This window comes from Astatotilapia calliptera, chromosome 8 (assembly GCF_964374335.1).
Source record: "Astatotilapia calliptera chromosome 8, fAstCal68.1, whole genome shotgun sequence".
NCBI classification, from domain to species: Eukaryota; Metazoa; Chordata; class Actinopteri; order Cichliformes; family Cichlidae; genus Astatotilapia; species Astatotilapia calliptera.
Genome location: NC_137429.1, coordinates 26,581,963 through 26,598,304, shown reverse-complemented (window position 1 = coordinate 26,598,304; position 16,342 = coordinate 26,581,963). Strand labels below are relative to the sequence as shown.

The following is a 16,342-nucleotide window of genomic DNA, read 5'->3' as shown; positions in this document are numbered from 1 at the left end:
GAAAATGTGTAATGGTTATTTCTCAACTTTGAGATAAGTCATCTTGGAAGACCACGTGTGTTTGGTGTTTTGAACCTTTAGAAACTCATCTTGGTGTGTATCATATTGTGGGTCTGCAGAATGTGCTTGTGCATGTTTTCTACTATGGAGCTCAGATTATCAGATTTTCCTTTGTAAGTTGTATGCTCCGCCTGGACAGCCAAAGTCTTAAGACTTGTGTAAGTTGGTAAAAACTTGTTGTTCTGTTTAAGGTGTGTTCCAAGCTTAAGAAGAATACCATACCCCTCTGTGTATTTCCATGTTTTCTGTCCTCTATTGTGACTGTAAACAGTTGAAACGATAGCCTGGAAAAGATGAGACAGAATTCAAAAAAAGCAAACATGGTATTCATAACTTCAACCTGATAGTGACATTTTAATGAAACCACAATTCACTCGTTTAGATCATTGCTCAAACTAATATTTCTCTTATCTTCAAGATTCTCTAATGACATCTGAAATGACTAATACGCCTTCAATTAGAGGTTTATCTTTTAAACTGGGGTCTGCAGAGCCCGCAGAGTGCTGAAACGATTATAGTGGTTGCTCATCAGTCATCACAGGCCCTGATGAGTCCTTGCTTTCGCTACCAGGGGCAATTCTGGCAAGACATGAGTGTGGAGCCAAAGGCAGTCTGGGGCTTGGAAGGTTAACCATCTGGAATGGTGCATTATTTAAAGTTGCATATGCCTAGGCAAGCTGGCTCTCAGATTCTTAATATTTCCCACTGCCAAGGTGTTCCCATTCTCTCATTCACATCTGATTTTTATTTTTTTTTCCACGACAGGGCTGTCAGATCTGTCACAAACTTCTGTCAGGAAGGAGAGTTTTAACTTGTGCTCTTGTGGCTCGGTCCAAACTTTGCTCGCTTGTGAAATTTGTTGATGTTTGAAGAGACTGAAATTTAATACAAGACTCAGAGACACTCTTTTTTTAAATTGTTGTGCTAAAAATGAACTAAAATGTCTTCGTGGCCAAGAGTTTTTGCATATTATGTGTCCTCAGCTCAAGCAGCCCACTCCCATCTGTCTTTGCCTGCTACTAAGAGCCATATCTGCTCAGCTCCGAGAACAACAATACTTGCCTAACATTTCACTGATAATGAGCATGTGACCTAACAACAGAAAGACGCCAACAGGAAAGCAGCCAGGAAATGCAGAGAAAACTCCAAGGGTGTTTTGTTAGTGTAGTACATGAGATCTGTTAACCTGGAAGATCATTTAGGCTTTGGAGATGTATCGATGGTATGTAAATGAAGTCCTCTGATAAAAACAGACCAGAATCTCGTTCCGATTGATGCTGTAAGGTCAAACTTGGAGGGCAAACATTCTGGATGTGAGTTTAATTTGCCCATTGTCCAGTGTTATTGTCGAGTGTTAATAATATACATATTACTGGGTTGCTAGATGAACTAGTTAAGTGCTGTCGTTGCTTATAGAAGTGTTTAAGTGTAATAATAAAGTTAAAAAAATGTCTACAGGTCATTCTAAAAAAATTGTTTGGGTCACTGTAGCTAAGGTTTACCTTTACAACAGCTGTATGAGGTTGATTTTTATAAAACTATAAATGTTATAAATGTAGAAAGTTTATATCAGTGATCCCCAACCCCCGGGCCACGGATCGTTGCCAGTACCGAGCCGGGAGAGTTGAGGCTTGGTGTCACGGTCTGCGGCGGGCGGACCGTGTGTGGGAGTGTGAGGTTCCAGGTGCAGACATAGACGAGGAGACAGTACTGAACTTGAAATGAAAAGCGAGCCTTTATTTGGGCTGAATAATGTGGCAAACAACAGAAAGCACTGAGGCAAAGCTAAACTAGAAGCTGAACTGGGAAAACTAAGAACTGACACTTAACTCAGACAGCAGGGAAGGCTAAGACAGGGTGACAACGATGCATATGACGGAGACAACTATGAACAGGACTCTGTGCTGGAACAACAAAGAACTGTGAAACATATACACGTAAGCAACGTGGACATGACCAGCACAGGGTCCTGAAACCTGGCGTAACATGGGGGAAGTTGAACAGACGACGCAGCGACGAACAAAACAAGACTGAGGACTTAAATACACACATGAGGTGATCAGGGGAAGTGGAGACACATGAGAACACAGCTGACAAGAAGGAAACATAATGACAATACAGGGGAGAGTAACACTAACTACAGTGAACAAAGAACACCATACTCTTTCAAAATAAAACAGGAAACACAGAGACCTAGACATGGAGATAGAACAGGAACTTAACCTAACCAGAGACATGAAACATGACAGGTAGACACATGGACCAGGGAGAGATGACAAAAGGGACTAAGAAACCAAGGACTAAACTGCAAACTAGAAAATAACTAGATGCGTTAAACTACACATGTGGATACAAAAATATGCATTAGAACGTAAACCCTGGGCCTCATGGCCCAGTACTGTGACACTTGGGTGTGAAATTTATGGTTTTCAGGGTTTTTAACGGTTTTTATTGTTATTTTTTTTATCGTTTTTATAGTTAACTTGGTTTCCCTGGGTCTTTTCCCGTGTGTTATGAATAAATCTTCTGTTTATTTGGTACTGGTTTTATTTTGTTGTATTTATCTGTGACACCTTAAAGGTGAGTCTGTGAAAATATTGTCAGACATAAACTGGTCCGTAGCGTAAAAATGTTGGGGACCACTGGTTTATATTATTTGGGTTGTGGCGTCTTTGAATAGCATGTGGATGCCACCACAGATAGCTGTAGCTGCTAGCCGTCTATTAAGCTTTACCCTGGATGAGACGTCTTGACAGATGATGTGGTATTAAGGTTTTATGGAGCATTTCTAAAATAATTATCTGGCAAATGGCTTTTGTGATGTTAAACATGGTCACTTGATGCTCTAAAAACCAACACGGTAAATCCAGAAAGATTTCGATTCAGGATTCTTTTGAGTTCCATGTTTCTATCTGCTCATTTCTCTTCCCTGGATAAGTTATTAGGTCTCACCAGACAGGAACTTTCACTAAAACATGATTAACATCTAGACAGCCGGGCCCAAAGGCAGATTTACTGTGTCACAAAGACCAAATAACAACGCAACATGATAAGAGCCCTAAGCTGGCTCCTGCATTGCTGCTACGTCAGACATCGGGTCTTGCTTACACCCTTGGCTTGGTCTCGTCTTGTTTTCACAATTCTACTCTGAAACTGTGAAAACGAATTTGCAAAAGCACATGTTTGACTGAGAGATGTGCGAAGTAAATGAAGGCCGTCTTCCCTACGCAGGCACAACCGTACACTGTAGCACTAAGCTCTGCTGTAGCTGTATCTGTGGTTTGACTGTCATGTTGTCTTTTACACTCTTTCCATTTCTTTTTCAGTGCACAAACCACACTCTGTCACTGCTGCCACTGGAAATAGCTCTGATTTTCTTTTGTAGCATGCCGTTTATCCATCGTTACTTCTCTGCGACCACTTTTCATTTCTGTAAGAAATTACCAGACGATTTTTCAAAGACACATGAAGGACAAATATAAAAGTGACCACCGAGACCATCAAAGAGAAAACTTAGCTGAGATGCTGTCGGAGAGTGTGTAATTACACATAGTCGTAAGTCTCCCGAGGTTGACATGTGTTCATGCTCTCGAGCCCTGTGGGACCACAGAGGTCTGGGTTTTATCCTTCTTCCTTCCTTTCTATCCTTCTGCTTCTTTCACTGAGGGCAGCAGTTACATGTAATGGATTCATTCTCCAGGGACATTTTGGGCTTAAATAGTTACTGACTAGCAATTGATTACCCCTAAATGGGTAATGAGATGGTTTCCATTAAGAAATGTGTTGTCTGTCCTCATCCCAGGTGCCTCTAATGATAATGAAGTGCATTCCTGTTTCCTGGATTCCAAACTCGTACCCAGAGTGGCCTTTCAGGACAGTTAGTTTCACTCATTACTGGTTTCCCCAGTGCTTCCTGTTGTCATTCTCTCACATAACAACACTTGAACTGACCCAGAACCTACTAGTTTGTTTAGATGCAGAGAGCATGCTTTTTCACCATCTGAGTTTCACAGTGATTAATACTTAAAAATGCATCATTTGAAGACCAAGATCAGGACTTGTAAATGTCTAGCAAATACAATTGGTCTTATAGTTTAAAAGGCTAAGTAATGCCACCCTCCATGCCTAAATGCATAATGTTTCTCCTTCTCCTTAAGCATGATTATAAATTCAAGGGTTTAGAGTCAGTATTCAGAGATGGAGTTTACTGTGCGGTTTGTAAGTGCTCCAAATCTTTATCCTTCAAAGACATATCCATTTACCACCAGTGATTGGCTCAAATATCTTCGCAGTTTGTAAAATGAACCTCTTATGCCAGACTTTCTGTTGAGGAATAGAGCTGGAATTTCATTTGGCTCTCTCGGGTCTCCAGACAGCATCCCCACAAAGTGTTACAATAGTCTCAGCCCTTTGTTTTTCTGCTAATCAGTAGCAGATGTGCACAGTTTGGCTACATGTTCTCTCTCTCGATCGTGTTCTTCAGCTGTCGGCTGTGTGTGCTCATGTGCTGACTCTGGAGCTCTGGAGCTTTCCGTCCAACCTCAGGGCCATGCCAGTTTCTTGTTTTCTGTGTAGCAGCGGCAGCAATTCCGCCTGCTCCGCTATGATGTCATCGATGGTTGCGAAATGCTTGAGGAAATGAGAACCTCATTGAACCCAGGCTGTACATGTCTTCTGCACCAGTAGTATAGCCTAATCTTTCTTTTAACTCTAAACGTTAGGTTAAGAAACAGTGAGTAAACTAAGACTCTTCATCATTATTGACATTTCTTACTTTTCTGTTTTGATAGAGGACAGCATCTCTGAGTCAGATTCCTGTTGAGGATCTCAAAGATCCCCTGCCTCCTCACTGGAAATGCTATATGTCTCCACAAGGGCGGCGATACTATGTCAACACCACAAACAACGGTAAGCGAAAATGTAATGTGGATTTTTTAGACGTGCTGTGAAAAGAAGCCGAAGCAGGAATATCACTAGCCTGGCTTTTTGTGGCTTGCTTTCCTATTCAAGCCTAAGGGCCCTCTTCAGTTTTTGTTTTCAGTCCCAGAGGTCACTGCTTAAATGGTAAATGGAGTGGTACTGATGTAATGCTTTTCTAGTTTATGTGAGCGCTCAAAGCTCTTTCTTACTACAAGCCTCATTCACCCATTCACACAGGCCTAAGCGCTTTTTAACCTAACACTTACACTGCAATGGATGTATTGGGGAAAGTCAGAGTTCATGTCTTCCCAAAGGATACTTTGACATGCAGATGTGAGGTGCTATAATCTAATCACTGACCTTACGATTGATAGACAACCAATTGTTTGCCTAAGACCAGATTTACTAAACAGAGCAAAATAGAAAATAAAATAGTTCTCATAGGTGTGGTTAGTTTTACAGGCGACTTATAAAAATTGAGCCGCTTTGTCCATTAAATTTAACATCAAACGCAAAGAATAAGTCAATTTTTTCAGCGATAAGTATTGACACAATTAACAGTAAATTGCATATCATAAATGTCAGTAAATCAGTTTGTGTGTTTGATCTTGTCATGAGGTTTCATTATTAGCTTTAGCACGCTATGGAGTCAAGCCTAGCAGTTTCGCTGTGTTTCATTCCACATTAGCTAAAAAAATCAGCAGATGCAGCTTTGAAAGGGTGGTGACCTTCCAAAACAGAGAAATGGAGACCTGAGTGAAGTAGTTTTTAGCTGTTATTACTTATTATTATAAGCTTCAGAATCTAGCTAGCTGGTGCCCCCTGCCTACATGCTAAGCTAGGCTAATCACCTCCTGACTTGAGAACCATACTTGGCACAGTGTTGCCAGGACCAAACACACTACCATTTGATCAAAACTCTTTACTTCTGAGTTATATTCTGAAACCACATTCAAAAGGCATCACACCAGAACATTTATAACACTGTGCCTTTCCTCCTCTAGAAAAAAGTGCCAACCACACACTTCCTTCCAGTTACACAGTGAACGTCAAACTGTGCCAAAGCTTCAGTTTTCACTTTGTATACTACACATGATAGTTAATATTAAAAGTATGCTGAATTAGCTATTAGCAGTTTCCGTTTGGAATTTACCCCTGAATGTAGTTACAGCTATAACCAGGCGTTCTGATACTAGTTACCCTTAAGGGCAAGTTCTGTAGTTACAATAATCATCACCTTTTGGTTGTCAGTGTGTAAATGTAATGGAGCTATAACTCAGAGAAGTATTGGTATTTTTTGCAAAACCCACTAAATCAGTTTACTGAGAAAGTAAAACAGGTTCACCTGGGTTTATTAGTTGGTTTATTTCTGCAGATTTATTTCTTCAGCTGCCATTATTAATTTTTGCACTCTGACGCTTGTGCTGTCTGTTGGGGTTTCTTTGTTAATACATGTCTCTAAAAGACATGCTTATAAACATTCATTTCCCATTTGCCACATTGAAGTAAAAGATTTCCTGCTTTGCTCTCAGACCGCTCTTTGAATTCTCAATAATATGTTTTCTTTCATGAAACAGAAAGCTAGCAGAGCTCTGTTTTGATCTTTAAAATGATACCTGCGTGATTTCATGTGACTGTAATCCGGCTGAATGTTCACTCAGTGTCTGTTGTAGTCATGGTACCAGAGAGAGACGCCGTCCATCAGGGCCTGTAAGGACAGACCCTGCTGATAGTGCCTTGTTTCTGTCAACACAATCACCTCTCAGTGTCTCCCTGATTAGACACACACACTGACACACTGGCACAGAGACAGCTTAATACTATCCCAGAGTGAAGTCACTATAAAACTTGACTGATGATACTAATATCTTACAACTCTTGTGTGCCTTTGGGTTAAATAATACAGGTAAGAGTGGTTTATACATGCAACTGTCACACAAGCAGCATGACGACATTACATTCACATTTACATTCTACAGCAGTGCGCAAACTTGTGTAAACCATGCATACATTTAGTCTTACTAGCATCCTTTACCTTCAGGTGAAAACCAACAAAATCAAGAAGTCAGTAAATGAAAACAATCCTCATTTCCTCCTACTGAGCCAAAATAAAAACAAATTATATTCAGTACATTTTTCTGTCACTCAACTTCAAGACAGTTTGGCAGGGGCTCTCGTTTCCTGCGCTGCGTTCAGACAGAGAGCTGGCTCTCAGGCGTGGAGATTGGACCAAACGCTCACTTTTCAGTGTGAATTCCTACCAGAACACATAACCACGTGTCAGTAATAAGACCTGACAGAACAGTTAGAAACATTATTCATACTTGGCCTTGTGTTGTGAATCAGCTTGTTGTACTGGTTTCACATGTGCACCTATCTCCTTCATATAACTGGGATTGTGGCCTAGCAGTCACTGATGACCCTCACATCAAACCTGCTCACAGCATGCTCGCCTCTGATCACGGCTGCGGCGGTCAAGTTGCGGTCATTAGCACGGATCTAAACTTAGCTGAGGTCTCCACCCAGGCACGAGCCAAGGGTTTCTCCTTCTGCTCCTTTAGGATTTAATGAGGTGCTTAAGTGCTGCTGTCTTAAAAGTTGGACCCAACTCGCACTCTCACTGGATAAGACTGTTGTTGAATAGTAAAAACATCTATTTCTCCCTTTCACATTATTCCACTGAGAAGTCAGCAGATCTTACTTGTTTTTATGCGTTTGGTGCTATAAAAGGAGTCCCACAATATTTCCTATGAGAAAAAAAATGATTAATTTTTCATAACTTTTTTTGTTGTTATTTTTTTCACACATCAGCAGCATCTGTATCCTGGCTCATAAAAAAAGCAATATTGTTGCTATGGTGTTGTGAAACTGGCCTCACAGGGCACGGGAAAAACCTGCAGGACTTATTTTCTGAGTCTTAGCTGCACGATGACTAAAAGCTTAGAGAACGCTCGGTCCTGACGCACGCACACAACCACTGTACTACAGGTCTTGTGGTTTTTTTCTCTTCACTACCACAGCAGCTGTTTCCAAACAAACACATTTGATACAATTTTTAGGTATTTATAGCAACTCTGCTATTTTCTTTGGACTTCCCTTTGGTTACGCTAAAGTTCAGCGAGATTAGATTGTATATGTGTGTGTACGTGTGTGTATGTGTGCACCCCTGCGTGTGCATTTGTGTTTCTGTGTCACCATGGTAACAGCAGAGTGCGTGGGTGAGGGCTGCATGTCCTTGTGTTGGAGATTGTTTTTTTTTTTCTAGGTTTTCCTTCCTGTGTTGCTGGGTGCAGCAGAGCCGCGGTGCTGGCTGTTGCAGCTTGTACCCGTCTCCTCAGAATCTCCACTCATCCCAGTGAACCAGTGGGCTGCTGGATAAACATACTAAACCAAAGTCATTCCAGCCAGAGCACACATGCTGTAGATACAGATTCAGTCCCAGGATTTTTAAGGCCGAATTGTAAAAGCAATTAAATCTGCCCTGTTACAGCATACCCTGTTTTGTGAAAACATGCAACATTAAATGTGTATAAGTTACTTTTCAAATACAGTAAACTACTAAAATTCAGCTCAACATTCAGTTAACAACATATTTGATTCACTTTTTCCATGAGATTAAGTGAACATGACTAATAAGTAGTTAAATGATATAAATAAGAGCCTAAAAGTCTTATCAAGGTGGCTACTGGCACGACTGCTTCTAAAGGACTTTACTTGAATCTGACAAAAATGACTTTACAATGTTATAAGTTCACATAAGGTACACAGACAGTGTACAGTATTTATGTTTAGTGTTTTTGATTGTTTTCCCCATATTTTTCTGCATGTTAGGAAAAGCACATGTCAGTGCGTCTACAATCTGGAGATAACACAGTGAGTGAACGGGCTGCTTGGACTGATAAAAACCAGATACAGGAGGTAGCTAATCCATCAGGGACCTGTGTCATATGGTTATGAATAAAATATAGCATCAGTGTCAAAGCTAACTAGGCCATTCTCCTTCTCCCTGTTTCGAATCAGGGATCTCTCTCGGTGTGGCGTCGTGGACAATAAGCTGTCGGCGTGTTGCTATCGGACCTGCTGTCGACTAGTTTCATTCATTCATTTTTACTTTTAAGCATCGCTGTCTTCCGTTGTCAGTCACACTGTGCAAAATGAAAATCCGAGACGTTTGCTCTATCCGAAAAGAAATGAATGCTTTTATGATCCATAAATGAGCCCGTGCTGATGCAGCTTGGATCATTAGATGACTTCATTCTGTCATTGATTTCATGAATCTGCTTCATTAAGACCCACGTGAAACCTGAAAAGGGCGGATAGAAAAGCGAGTAAACTGCACTCTTTGGTCTCTGTTCTGTAATCCAGGCTGTCAAAGTAATTTAGGATGATTGACAGCTTTTTAGACTTCATCTCCTCTGTGACAAGGCAGGCTGATGAAAATCACTCCTGCTGCTGCATATGTATCACTGTATCTGTATGAACGAATGCAGCAAATGTTAAGACTGATGTGTGTAAAAAAAACAAAAACAAAACAACAAAAAAAAAAAACAGGTTCATGGAAATGATCAGAGCCAGTTGCCTGGAAACTCAATCTGTCCCTCTCTGGGATTGAACATATAGTAAATATGTGGGCTTTCGCACCTTTTAATACAAATAAAAGTGCTATTTGGTTGGAAAAAATATTTACGGGCAATTCATGCTGAAAATGATTGTGATAGCCTTCGTTAATTTGTAAATCTAGTTTAAATCTGACTAAGAGGGATTTATGAAATTGTATTTTTAATGATGTTTTGAATGCTATTCCTCTGGCAATACATAGAATGACAATAACAAGCAATTTCCCTCTGCTAAGAAGGTTATACAATAATTTTCTGCTTTAATATCCCATTTTTCTTACTGTATCGATTTATTTGTGACAGCCTAACAGAGAGGAATTGATACATTTATGGCCAGCGAGTGCCAGCGAGTGCCGGCTCTGCCCCGATGTTGTACATCAAACATGAAGGCACAGCCTCTCTCCATAAGCTCGCTGCCAGTTATCCCCTCCATGCGTGTCATTTGAGCTGATGGGCTTGGCTCAGTTGTCTCCTCTGCTGAGCAGCGCCAAATAGAGCAGGGCCGGCCTAAAAGACCCGAATGAAATGAGAGCTCTTTACATGTTTGTGCCTATTCTCTCTGTGATCATAGAAAATGGCTAATTGAGCCCAGCACTGTGGTCAGAATGGACATAAGGGAGTTCAAATGAAAGGGGTATCTTCTAGGATCTGCATTGGACTTGCTTTTACAATCTTCAATTGCCAGCAACTTTTCCAGCAGGAATGAAACGGGGATAGATGTTGGGAAAGTATCATCAGTACCTCTGAGAAGCTTCATTAATACTTTTTTTTGCTTGGTTCAAAGCTTGAACCTTTTGTACAGGTACAGTTCAACCAGGAAAAGAGAACAGGTGGTTGATAAAAGACGTGTATATATATATATATATTTTTGTAGCAGCCAGAACAGATGTCATTAAAAAATAAAGGCTGGGTAGACCTTCAACTTCCACATGACTTCAAGTGGGAGTTCTTGCATTTCAGTTGGCCTGTGACACGTCTATAGCTCAAGTAAAGTTTACTCTGTGATGTTTCCATTATTAAGTGTATAGTACTTTTTCTAACTCTGCGATGCAAAAAATAACTAAACTTTCACCACTGGAAAGAGGACAGCGTTTCCTCAGTGGGTGTGTTGAAACACATTCTTGTGTTTGCTAGCTTTTGATATTTCTAATTTTCCAGAAAAACATGCTAGAACTGACAAAAGGCAAATATTTTATATTAATATGGCATACTATATTTCTACATATTTGTGTCTGCATGAACAGAGACAGTGGCTTAAATCTCTATAGTAAAATCTTGATATTTGGCAAACATCCTTCCACTTTGACTGCATTTGAGCTGGAAGCATCGCCGATACAAACACTGTCCCTGTCCTTCCAGTGTGGTAAATGTTCATCTTGTCCAGTGCAACAGGTTGATCCAGGAGGTTTTGATGGAACGAGGTTTCTGTACAGCTGTAGCTGCCACGCAGCAGTCTCTGATTTTCTGTTGCTAAGTGATCCTGACTCTTAGAGGAATATGAATCAAACAGACTTCACTCTTGTCCAGTTTTTCTGGGTGTGATGAGAGGCAGAGCAGGTCAGAAGGTTGTTAGTTTGATCCTCTGTTCTTCCAGTCGGCATGTCTTAAATTTCTTTGGGCAAGATGCTGAACCCCATGTTGCCCTGACGTATCCGTCCAAAGAATCAAAGACGTATCCTTTCAGTTCTATTCTGAGCCTTCAAGACTCAGAATAAAAGAGGCGCATGAAGGTGAAGTCCATTTGAATACTGACAAAATAATGTCAGTAGTCAAAAAGTTATTAGTCTGACCTAGACCTATCTAGCTACATCTTAGCTACTAAAACAGTGACAGTTACATTTAACACATTTGCAAATGTTGTGGTCAAAATAGAAATTGACACACATTATCTCTTTGATTATAACAGGTCCTAGAACACTTGCACTGTTCCTGTGTTGTCAACAATGACTCTTTTTTTTTTTTTTACTACTCGAGAATCAAAAGAGGCCTCACGTTAAAAATACGAACACTATAAATCAAAATTATAGCTGATACACGATGTAGAAGTGAAACAGAATAGATGCCCTCTGACTGCGGTCGAGATGTGGCTTTTTTTTAGTTTAACTGCTGACTACGACAAGAGCTAAGTTCCATCTGTGAATCACTTCTTCTTATGGTTTCCAAAGTTGTTTCCAAAGTTGTCAACAGAATAACAAAAGAATGTAGCAACTGGTGTTACTTTGTTAATGTCATTGTGTTCTTTTCTTCCCCTTCTCCCAAACACCAACAGAGACAACATGGGAGAGACCGTCGAGTGCACCGGGGACGCCAAAGAACTCCTTCCGACACAAGAACTCTCTGCCAGCAGGTACTGAATATTTATTTCTCCAACTCAGCCTCTTTTACTTCAACTTCCTCAAGTTATAATGCCACAGGGCTGTGAATTCTCTGAAGATTCCACAATGGCACAAAGCACCCACTCACATACACACCACACACAGTCACTTCCTGTAACTAACTTAATCTGGAGCCTCAACTAAAGAATTAAGGCCTGCAGTGTCCCTCTTTTGGCTCTGCTCCTAAAAGAAGACAGAAGGAAAGAAAGAAGCAGTAAGGTTTGTAAGTGGTAAAATACAGGAAGCGGGCTATGTTCATTCACTTTGGTTAGAAATTACTTTTCTTTTCTTGCCTTGTTAAATAAAAGAATGGAGAAAAGGTTGGCCATGTTGACTGTGTGAGTTACATTAGTGTTTAGTAAGTGGACGTTCGCTGATTCTTAGTAAAAGCCATTTAACGTCTCTTTTCAGTGGTTGGAATTGTTTGGATTGTGGTTGTTGTTGTTTTCACAGGCAATCCTGCATTTTCAAATGCACTATGACCAAGATTTTCAAAATAGGTGTAATTTTTTATTCAACATGATCCAAAATGAGCAACTGACCACATAAAATATTTACCGAGGTCAAAACAGAGAATAGTTTTCTCATATCTGCTGGCCTTCAGGTAAAATCCAGGTTTAAGACACTTCGATATTGGCTTCGTTCTTCTGACCCAGAAGCTACGTCCATGTTTTTCTTTAGGTTCTTAAACCAAATGATCAATTAAAATTTGTTAAGCTGTAAACATTCATACTATTAGAAAATCTGTTAGGTTAGCATAAATTGACATTTCCTGTAAATTGCATTTTAAACTAAATGAATACTTTTTAGATTTTCTTATGTATGAAAAAAATAAATAAGTCAACACACTAATGGATCATTAACAATAAAGCACAACTATTTTCTTTTTATCTAACAACATGAACAACGTTTAGCTGTAGGCTAAAATTGTTAGCTAATTAGCTGCTATAGCAGTATCCTCTTTCTGGCTAGCCACTGATCCATTGGCTTTGTTATTCTAAATCTCTATCTGAAAATATGTCAATTCAGTGATTTACTGTAAAACTGAGATTTTTACATATATAAACCTTTAAGACATTCCCATGTAACCTGGTGGTGGATTTACCTATACCACAAGCTAGTGTAATGTAGCTAACTGATTATGTGTGTTTGTTCCATTAAAGGCATTTTCAGACCACAAAGCAGAAATAAGTTCAGTTCAGTTGTGGTTTGGTTCAGCTCTTAAAGAGGAGGAGCAAACTCCCTTATGATAAGAATAAGTTTACATCTTATCCATAGAATCCTGAATGTCTTTCTTTCTGCCTGTCTTTATCTGTCCTGGTGTCTCTCATTTGTTTTTCCAGTGAATGGATTTCACTCAGGTGGTAGTCCCTTGCATCATGTGGAGCACTCACACAACAGTCTGGTTAGGAAGAGCAATACAGAGCCCCAGGTAAAGCTGTCTGATTTTATTATTTTTAGTCCTTGACTATATCACTGAAAGCATAGATGCAAAAGATGTGGCTATTCAGCTGTCAAGGCTTGCTTGTTTGCTCCTTTCGAAGAAAGTCTGTCGCTGTTTTTTAAAGTTTTACTATCCCAAAGACTCAAAAGCGATGTGAGTCCCCCAAATTTAGCACAAAAGTTGTGAAATGTCACATGGAGTGAAATTAACTAAAATTAGTGGTGTTGGTGTCTTTCCAAGGTTTGAGAAAACTTGTCTCACTGCTGTTTCTTCGTGCTCTAAATCATCTTCCACCCTGCCAGGTTTTTCACAGGCATGACATTTAAACAGTCTGTTTGTCCTGCTGTATGCTCCCCGCCACATGTAGATAACTGCTTATTTTAAGAACAAGCGTACTATGACTCAGTTTTGTCTCATAGTGTATCAGTTTAGGACACATGAGGACAAGAAGTTGAGGTTAGAGCTCCACAGGTGCAGTACAACTAACCAAAGTACTTGGTAATGGCATTGGAGTGCAGAAGAGATAAATAACCCCTGTGAGGGTGGGACGAGGCTGTTTAGACGCTTTGATTAAGACTTAAAACAACTTCCCAGTAAACTGGTGCGGCTCTATCAGGACGTTATTGTGGATATAATAATAAATGACCCTGCTTCTGCTTCTCTGTTGCAAAATCATTGCTTTAGGTTAGTTTGTCTGCCAACACAACTCGATCCATATCCAGTGTTTAGAAACAATTAAAGATGTAATGATGTACAGCTATACTGATGATGCATGATGTCATGATCAGACCACCTCTCTCTTTCTCCGCTCGGTATTAATGGAGCAGCTGATGGCAGTTTGAGCACATTAATCCCTCCTACAGTATCTGCTCCCCTGATCATAATTAACCAGGCACTCAGGGTGCAGTTATACAGGATCCACCCACCAGTTTTTCACTCGCTGTCACCTCACTTCTCTCCTTTTCTGCATCGCAGACTCGTGTACACAAACCCGCTCATTCAAAAACTGCAAACACGCACATGATGCTAATGACTCAAGGTCCTGTTCCCTTTTCTATCTTTAATTATTTTGTGGGAAAAGAGGTGATAAACTCCCTATACTTTCCATCTAGCTTTACTGTTTAACACTTATTTATTTCACCCACTGCTGCTTCAGCCCAGAGCACTGGAAATGACTCTATTCTGAGCTTAAGTGTTGGAAATCACACACACATGCATCAACATTCACACAAAGAGAGAACGCAAGCCGTGCTTTGCTTTGCTCTGCAGAACTATCCTCCCTACTCTGCACAGCAACACACACACACACAAACACACATCCATACACACTAGCAGCAGCAGCACCAGGAGCACAGAGAGCGCCAGACAGACGCTAACAGCGCTCGCCTGGAAAACAACTGTGTTTGCGTGCATGTGCGGGTGGCGGTGTGTGTACGCCGAGCAGTCATGTCTGACACGGAGGATGGAGTTTTTGACGGAGCGTCCTTCTTCTCTCTGCAGTGCCCAGGATCGACGTCGCCCACGAGTAAACACAACAAGGAGACCACGGTCACGGTGAGTGGGGCAACTACTGGGAACTCTTAACTAACCATGAACTCACCCCAGAGCACTACAATAGTCCCAAAGGACCAGCAAGGAAGAACTTGAGTCTTTATTTCTGAACTTATTAGCTAAAAAAAAATATGTCTAATGCAGACGTCCCTCCTGGTGGACTTTTTATCCAACCTCATGATTTCTGCATCATTTAAAATACATCAGTGCATATACTAACTAACTAAACCTTAACTGCATTGTAGCTGTAAATGCTTTTCATTTTCTCTTCAGGCTTGCTTTGTTTGTTTGTTTTTTTTATCTGTCCGCTCCTGTGAGAATTGTTCGATGCTTATTTTCAGTTGCTAGTGTACAGATACACAGTGACATCATCCTGTTCAGCATCCAGATGATTTCTCCTCTGCTGTCAGGTCATTACTTCCTGTTTGGCCTCACACTAGGAAAATAGCAGACGTCCTGCTCCCAGGAGGTCATGGATTAAGCCCAGGCTTTTATTTTCTCAGGATATATATATGTGTATAAAAAAAACATGCTTGAAATGTAAGGGGGAGGGGGCATTTCTTGGCTTCCATAGCAACCAGAGCGATGCTATTGATAAGCAGATAGTTATAAGAGGAAACAGGAGTGAGAAAAGGGAGGTGAGAACAGCAACAGTCGATATCAAATAGCTACTACTGATGCCGTCTGCTGACAGCGAAGTCTTGAAGAGGTCAGGTGACCTTCAGAAAAGTCACGCTTCTCTTCTTGCACAGGAGATACACACTTTGCAGTGGTAGAGACCTGTTGTTTATCTTTTTGAACATCACAGTGAGGATAAAAGGATGAATAAATTAAAAAAAGATGAAGCTAAATAAATAAGAAGTATTCTCATCACCAGACCAGTTTAGACTATAATACTATAAAACATGTTTCAGTAACAATATCAAATTTAGATTTAAGTTTTTAAGTGTATACTTTGAAACACTGTTTCATTTTCAGCCCTCAGGCTGATGGGGCATTGTTGTCAGGCGGGCAGGTGGGCGACGTTGATAAATGGCAGGATTGTCAACTTGATACCATAGGTGTATCTACTAAAAATCTCAGAGAAGTTCAAATCCCTGTCACCTCGGCCTCGAGGCCTCGGTTAGAGATCAAGTTTTGATTGTAAATGCAATCAGTCGAAAAGGAAGATTGATTGATTGGTGAATCTACTAAGAGGCTGAAGCTGAGCTTTTATTTTTGTAAGACAAAAAGTCTTTATTTTAGCATAACAAGAACAATTTGTCCAAGATTGCTGGATTGTAAAAACTCAAAACAAAGCAGTGCACACTGATTGTAAGCCTTATCGCTGATACGGTAGTATTCAGTGACATGATAACACCAAACACCAACCAATC

General features: G+C 40.4%; 1 protein-coding gene across 1 annotated transcript in view; it reads left to right on the top strand.

The window, feature by feature from the left end:
- Nucleotides 1–16,342, top strand: part of gas7b (growth arrest-specific 7b) — a 58,625-nt gene that overhangs the window by 20,488 nt on the left and 21,795 nt on the right. The window contains exons 2-5 of the mRNA XM_026177417.2: nucleotides 4,851–4,968; nucleotides 11,866–11,943; nucleotides 13,315–13,403; nucleotides 14,916–14,969. Of these exons, the coding sequence (XP_026033202.1) occupies nucleotides 4,851–4,968; nucleotides 11,866–11,943; nucleotides 13,315–13,403; nucleotides 14,916–14,969 (339 nt within the window). The remainder of the gene's footprint in view (nucleotides 1–4,850; nucleotides 4,969–11,865; nucleotides 11,944–13,314; nucleotides 13,404–14,915; nucleotides 14,970–16,342) is intronic.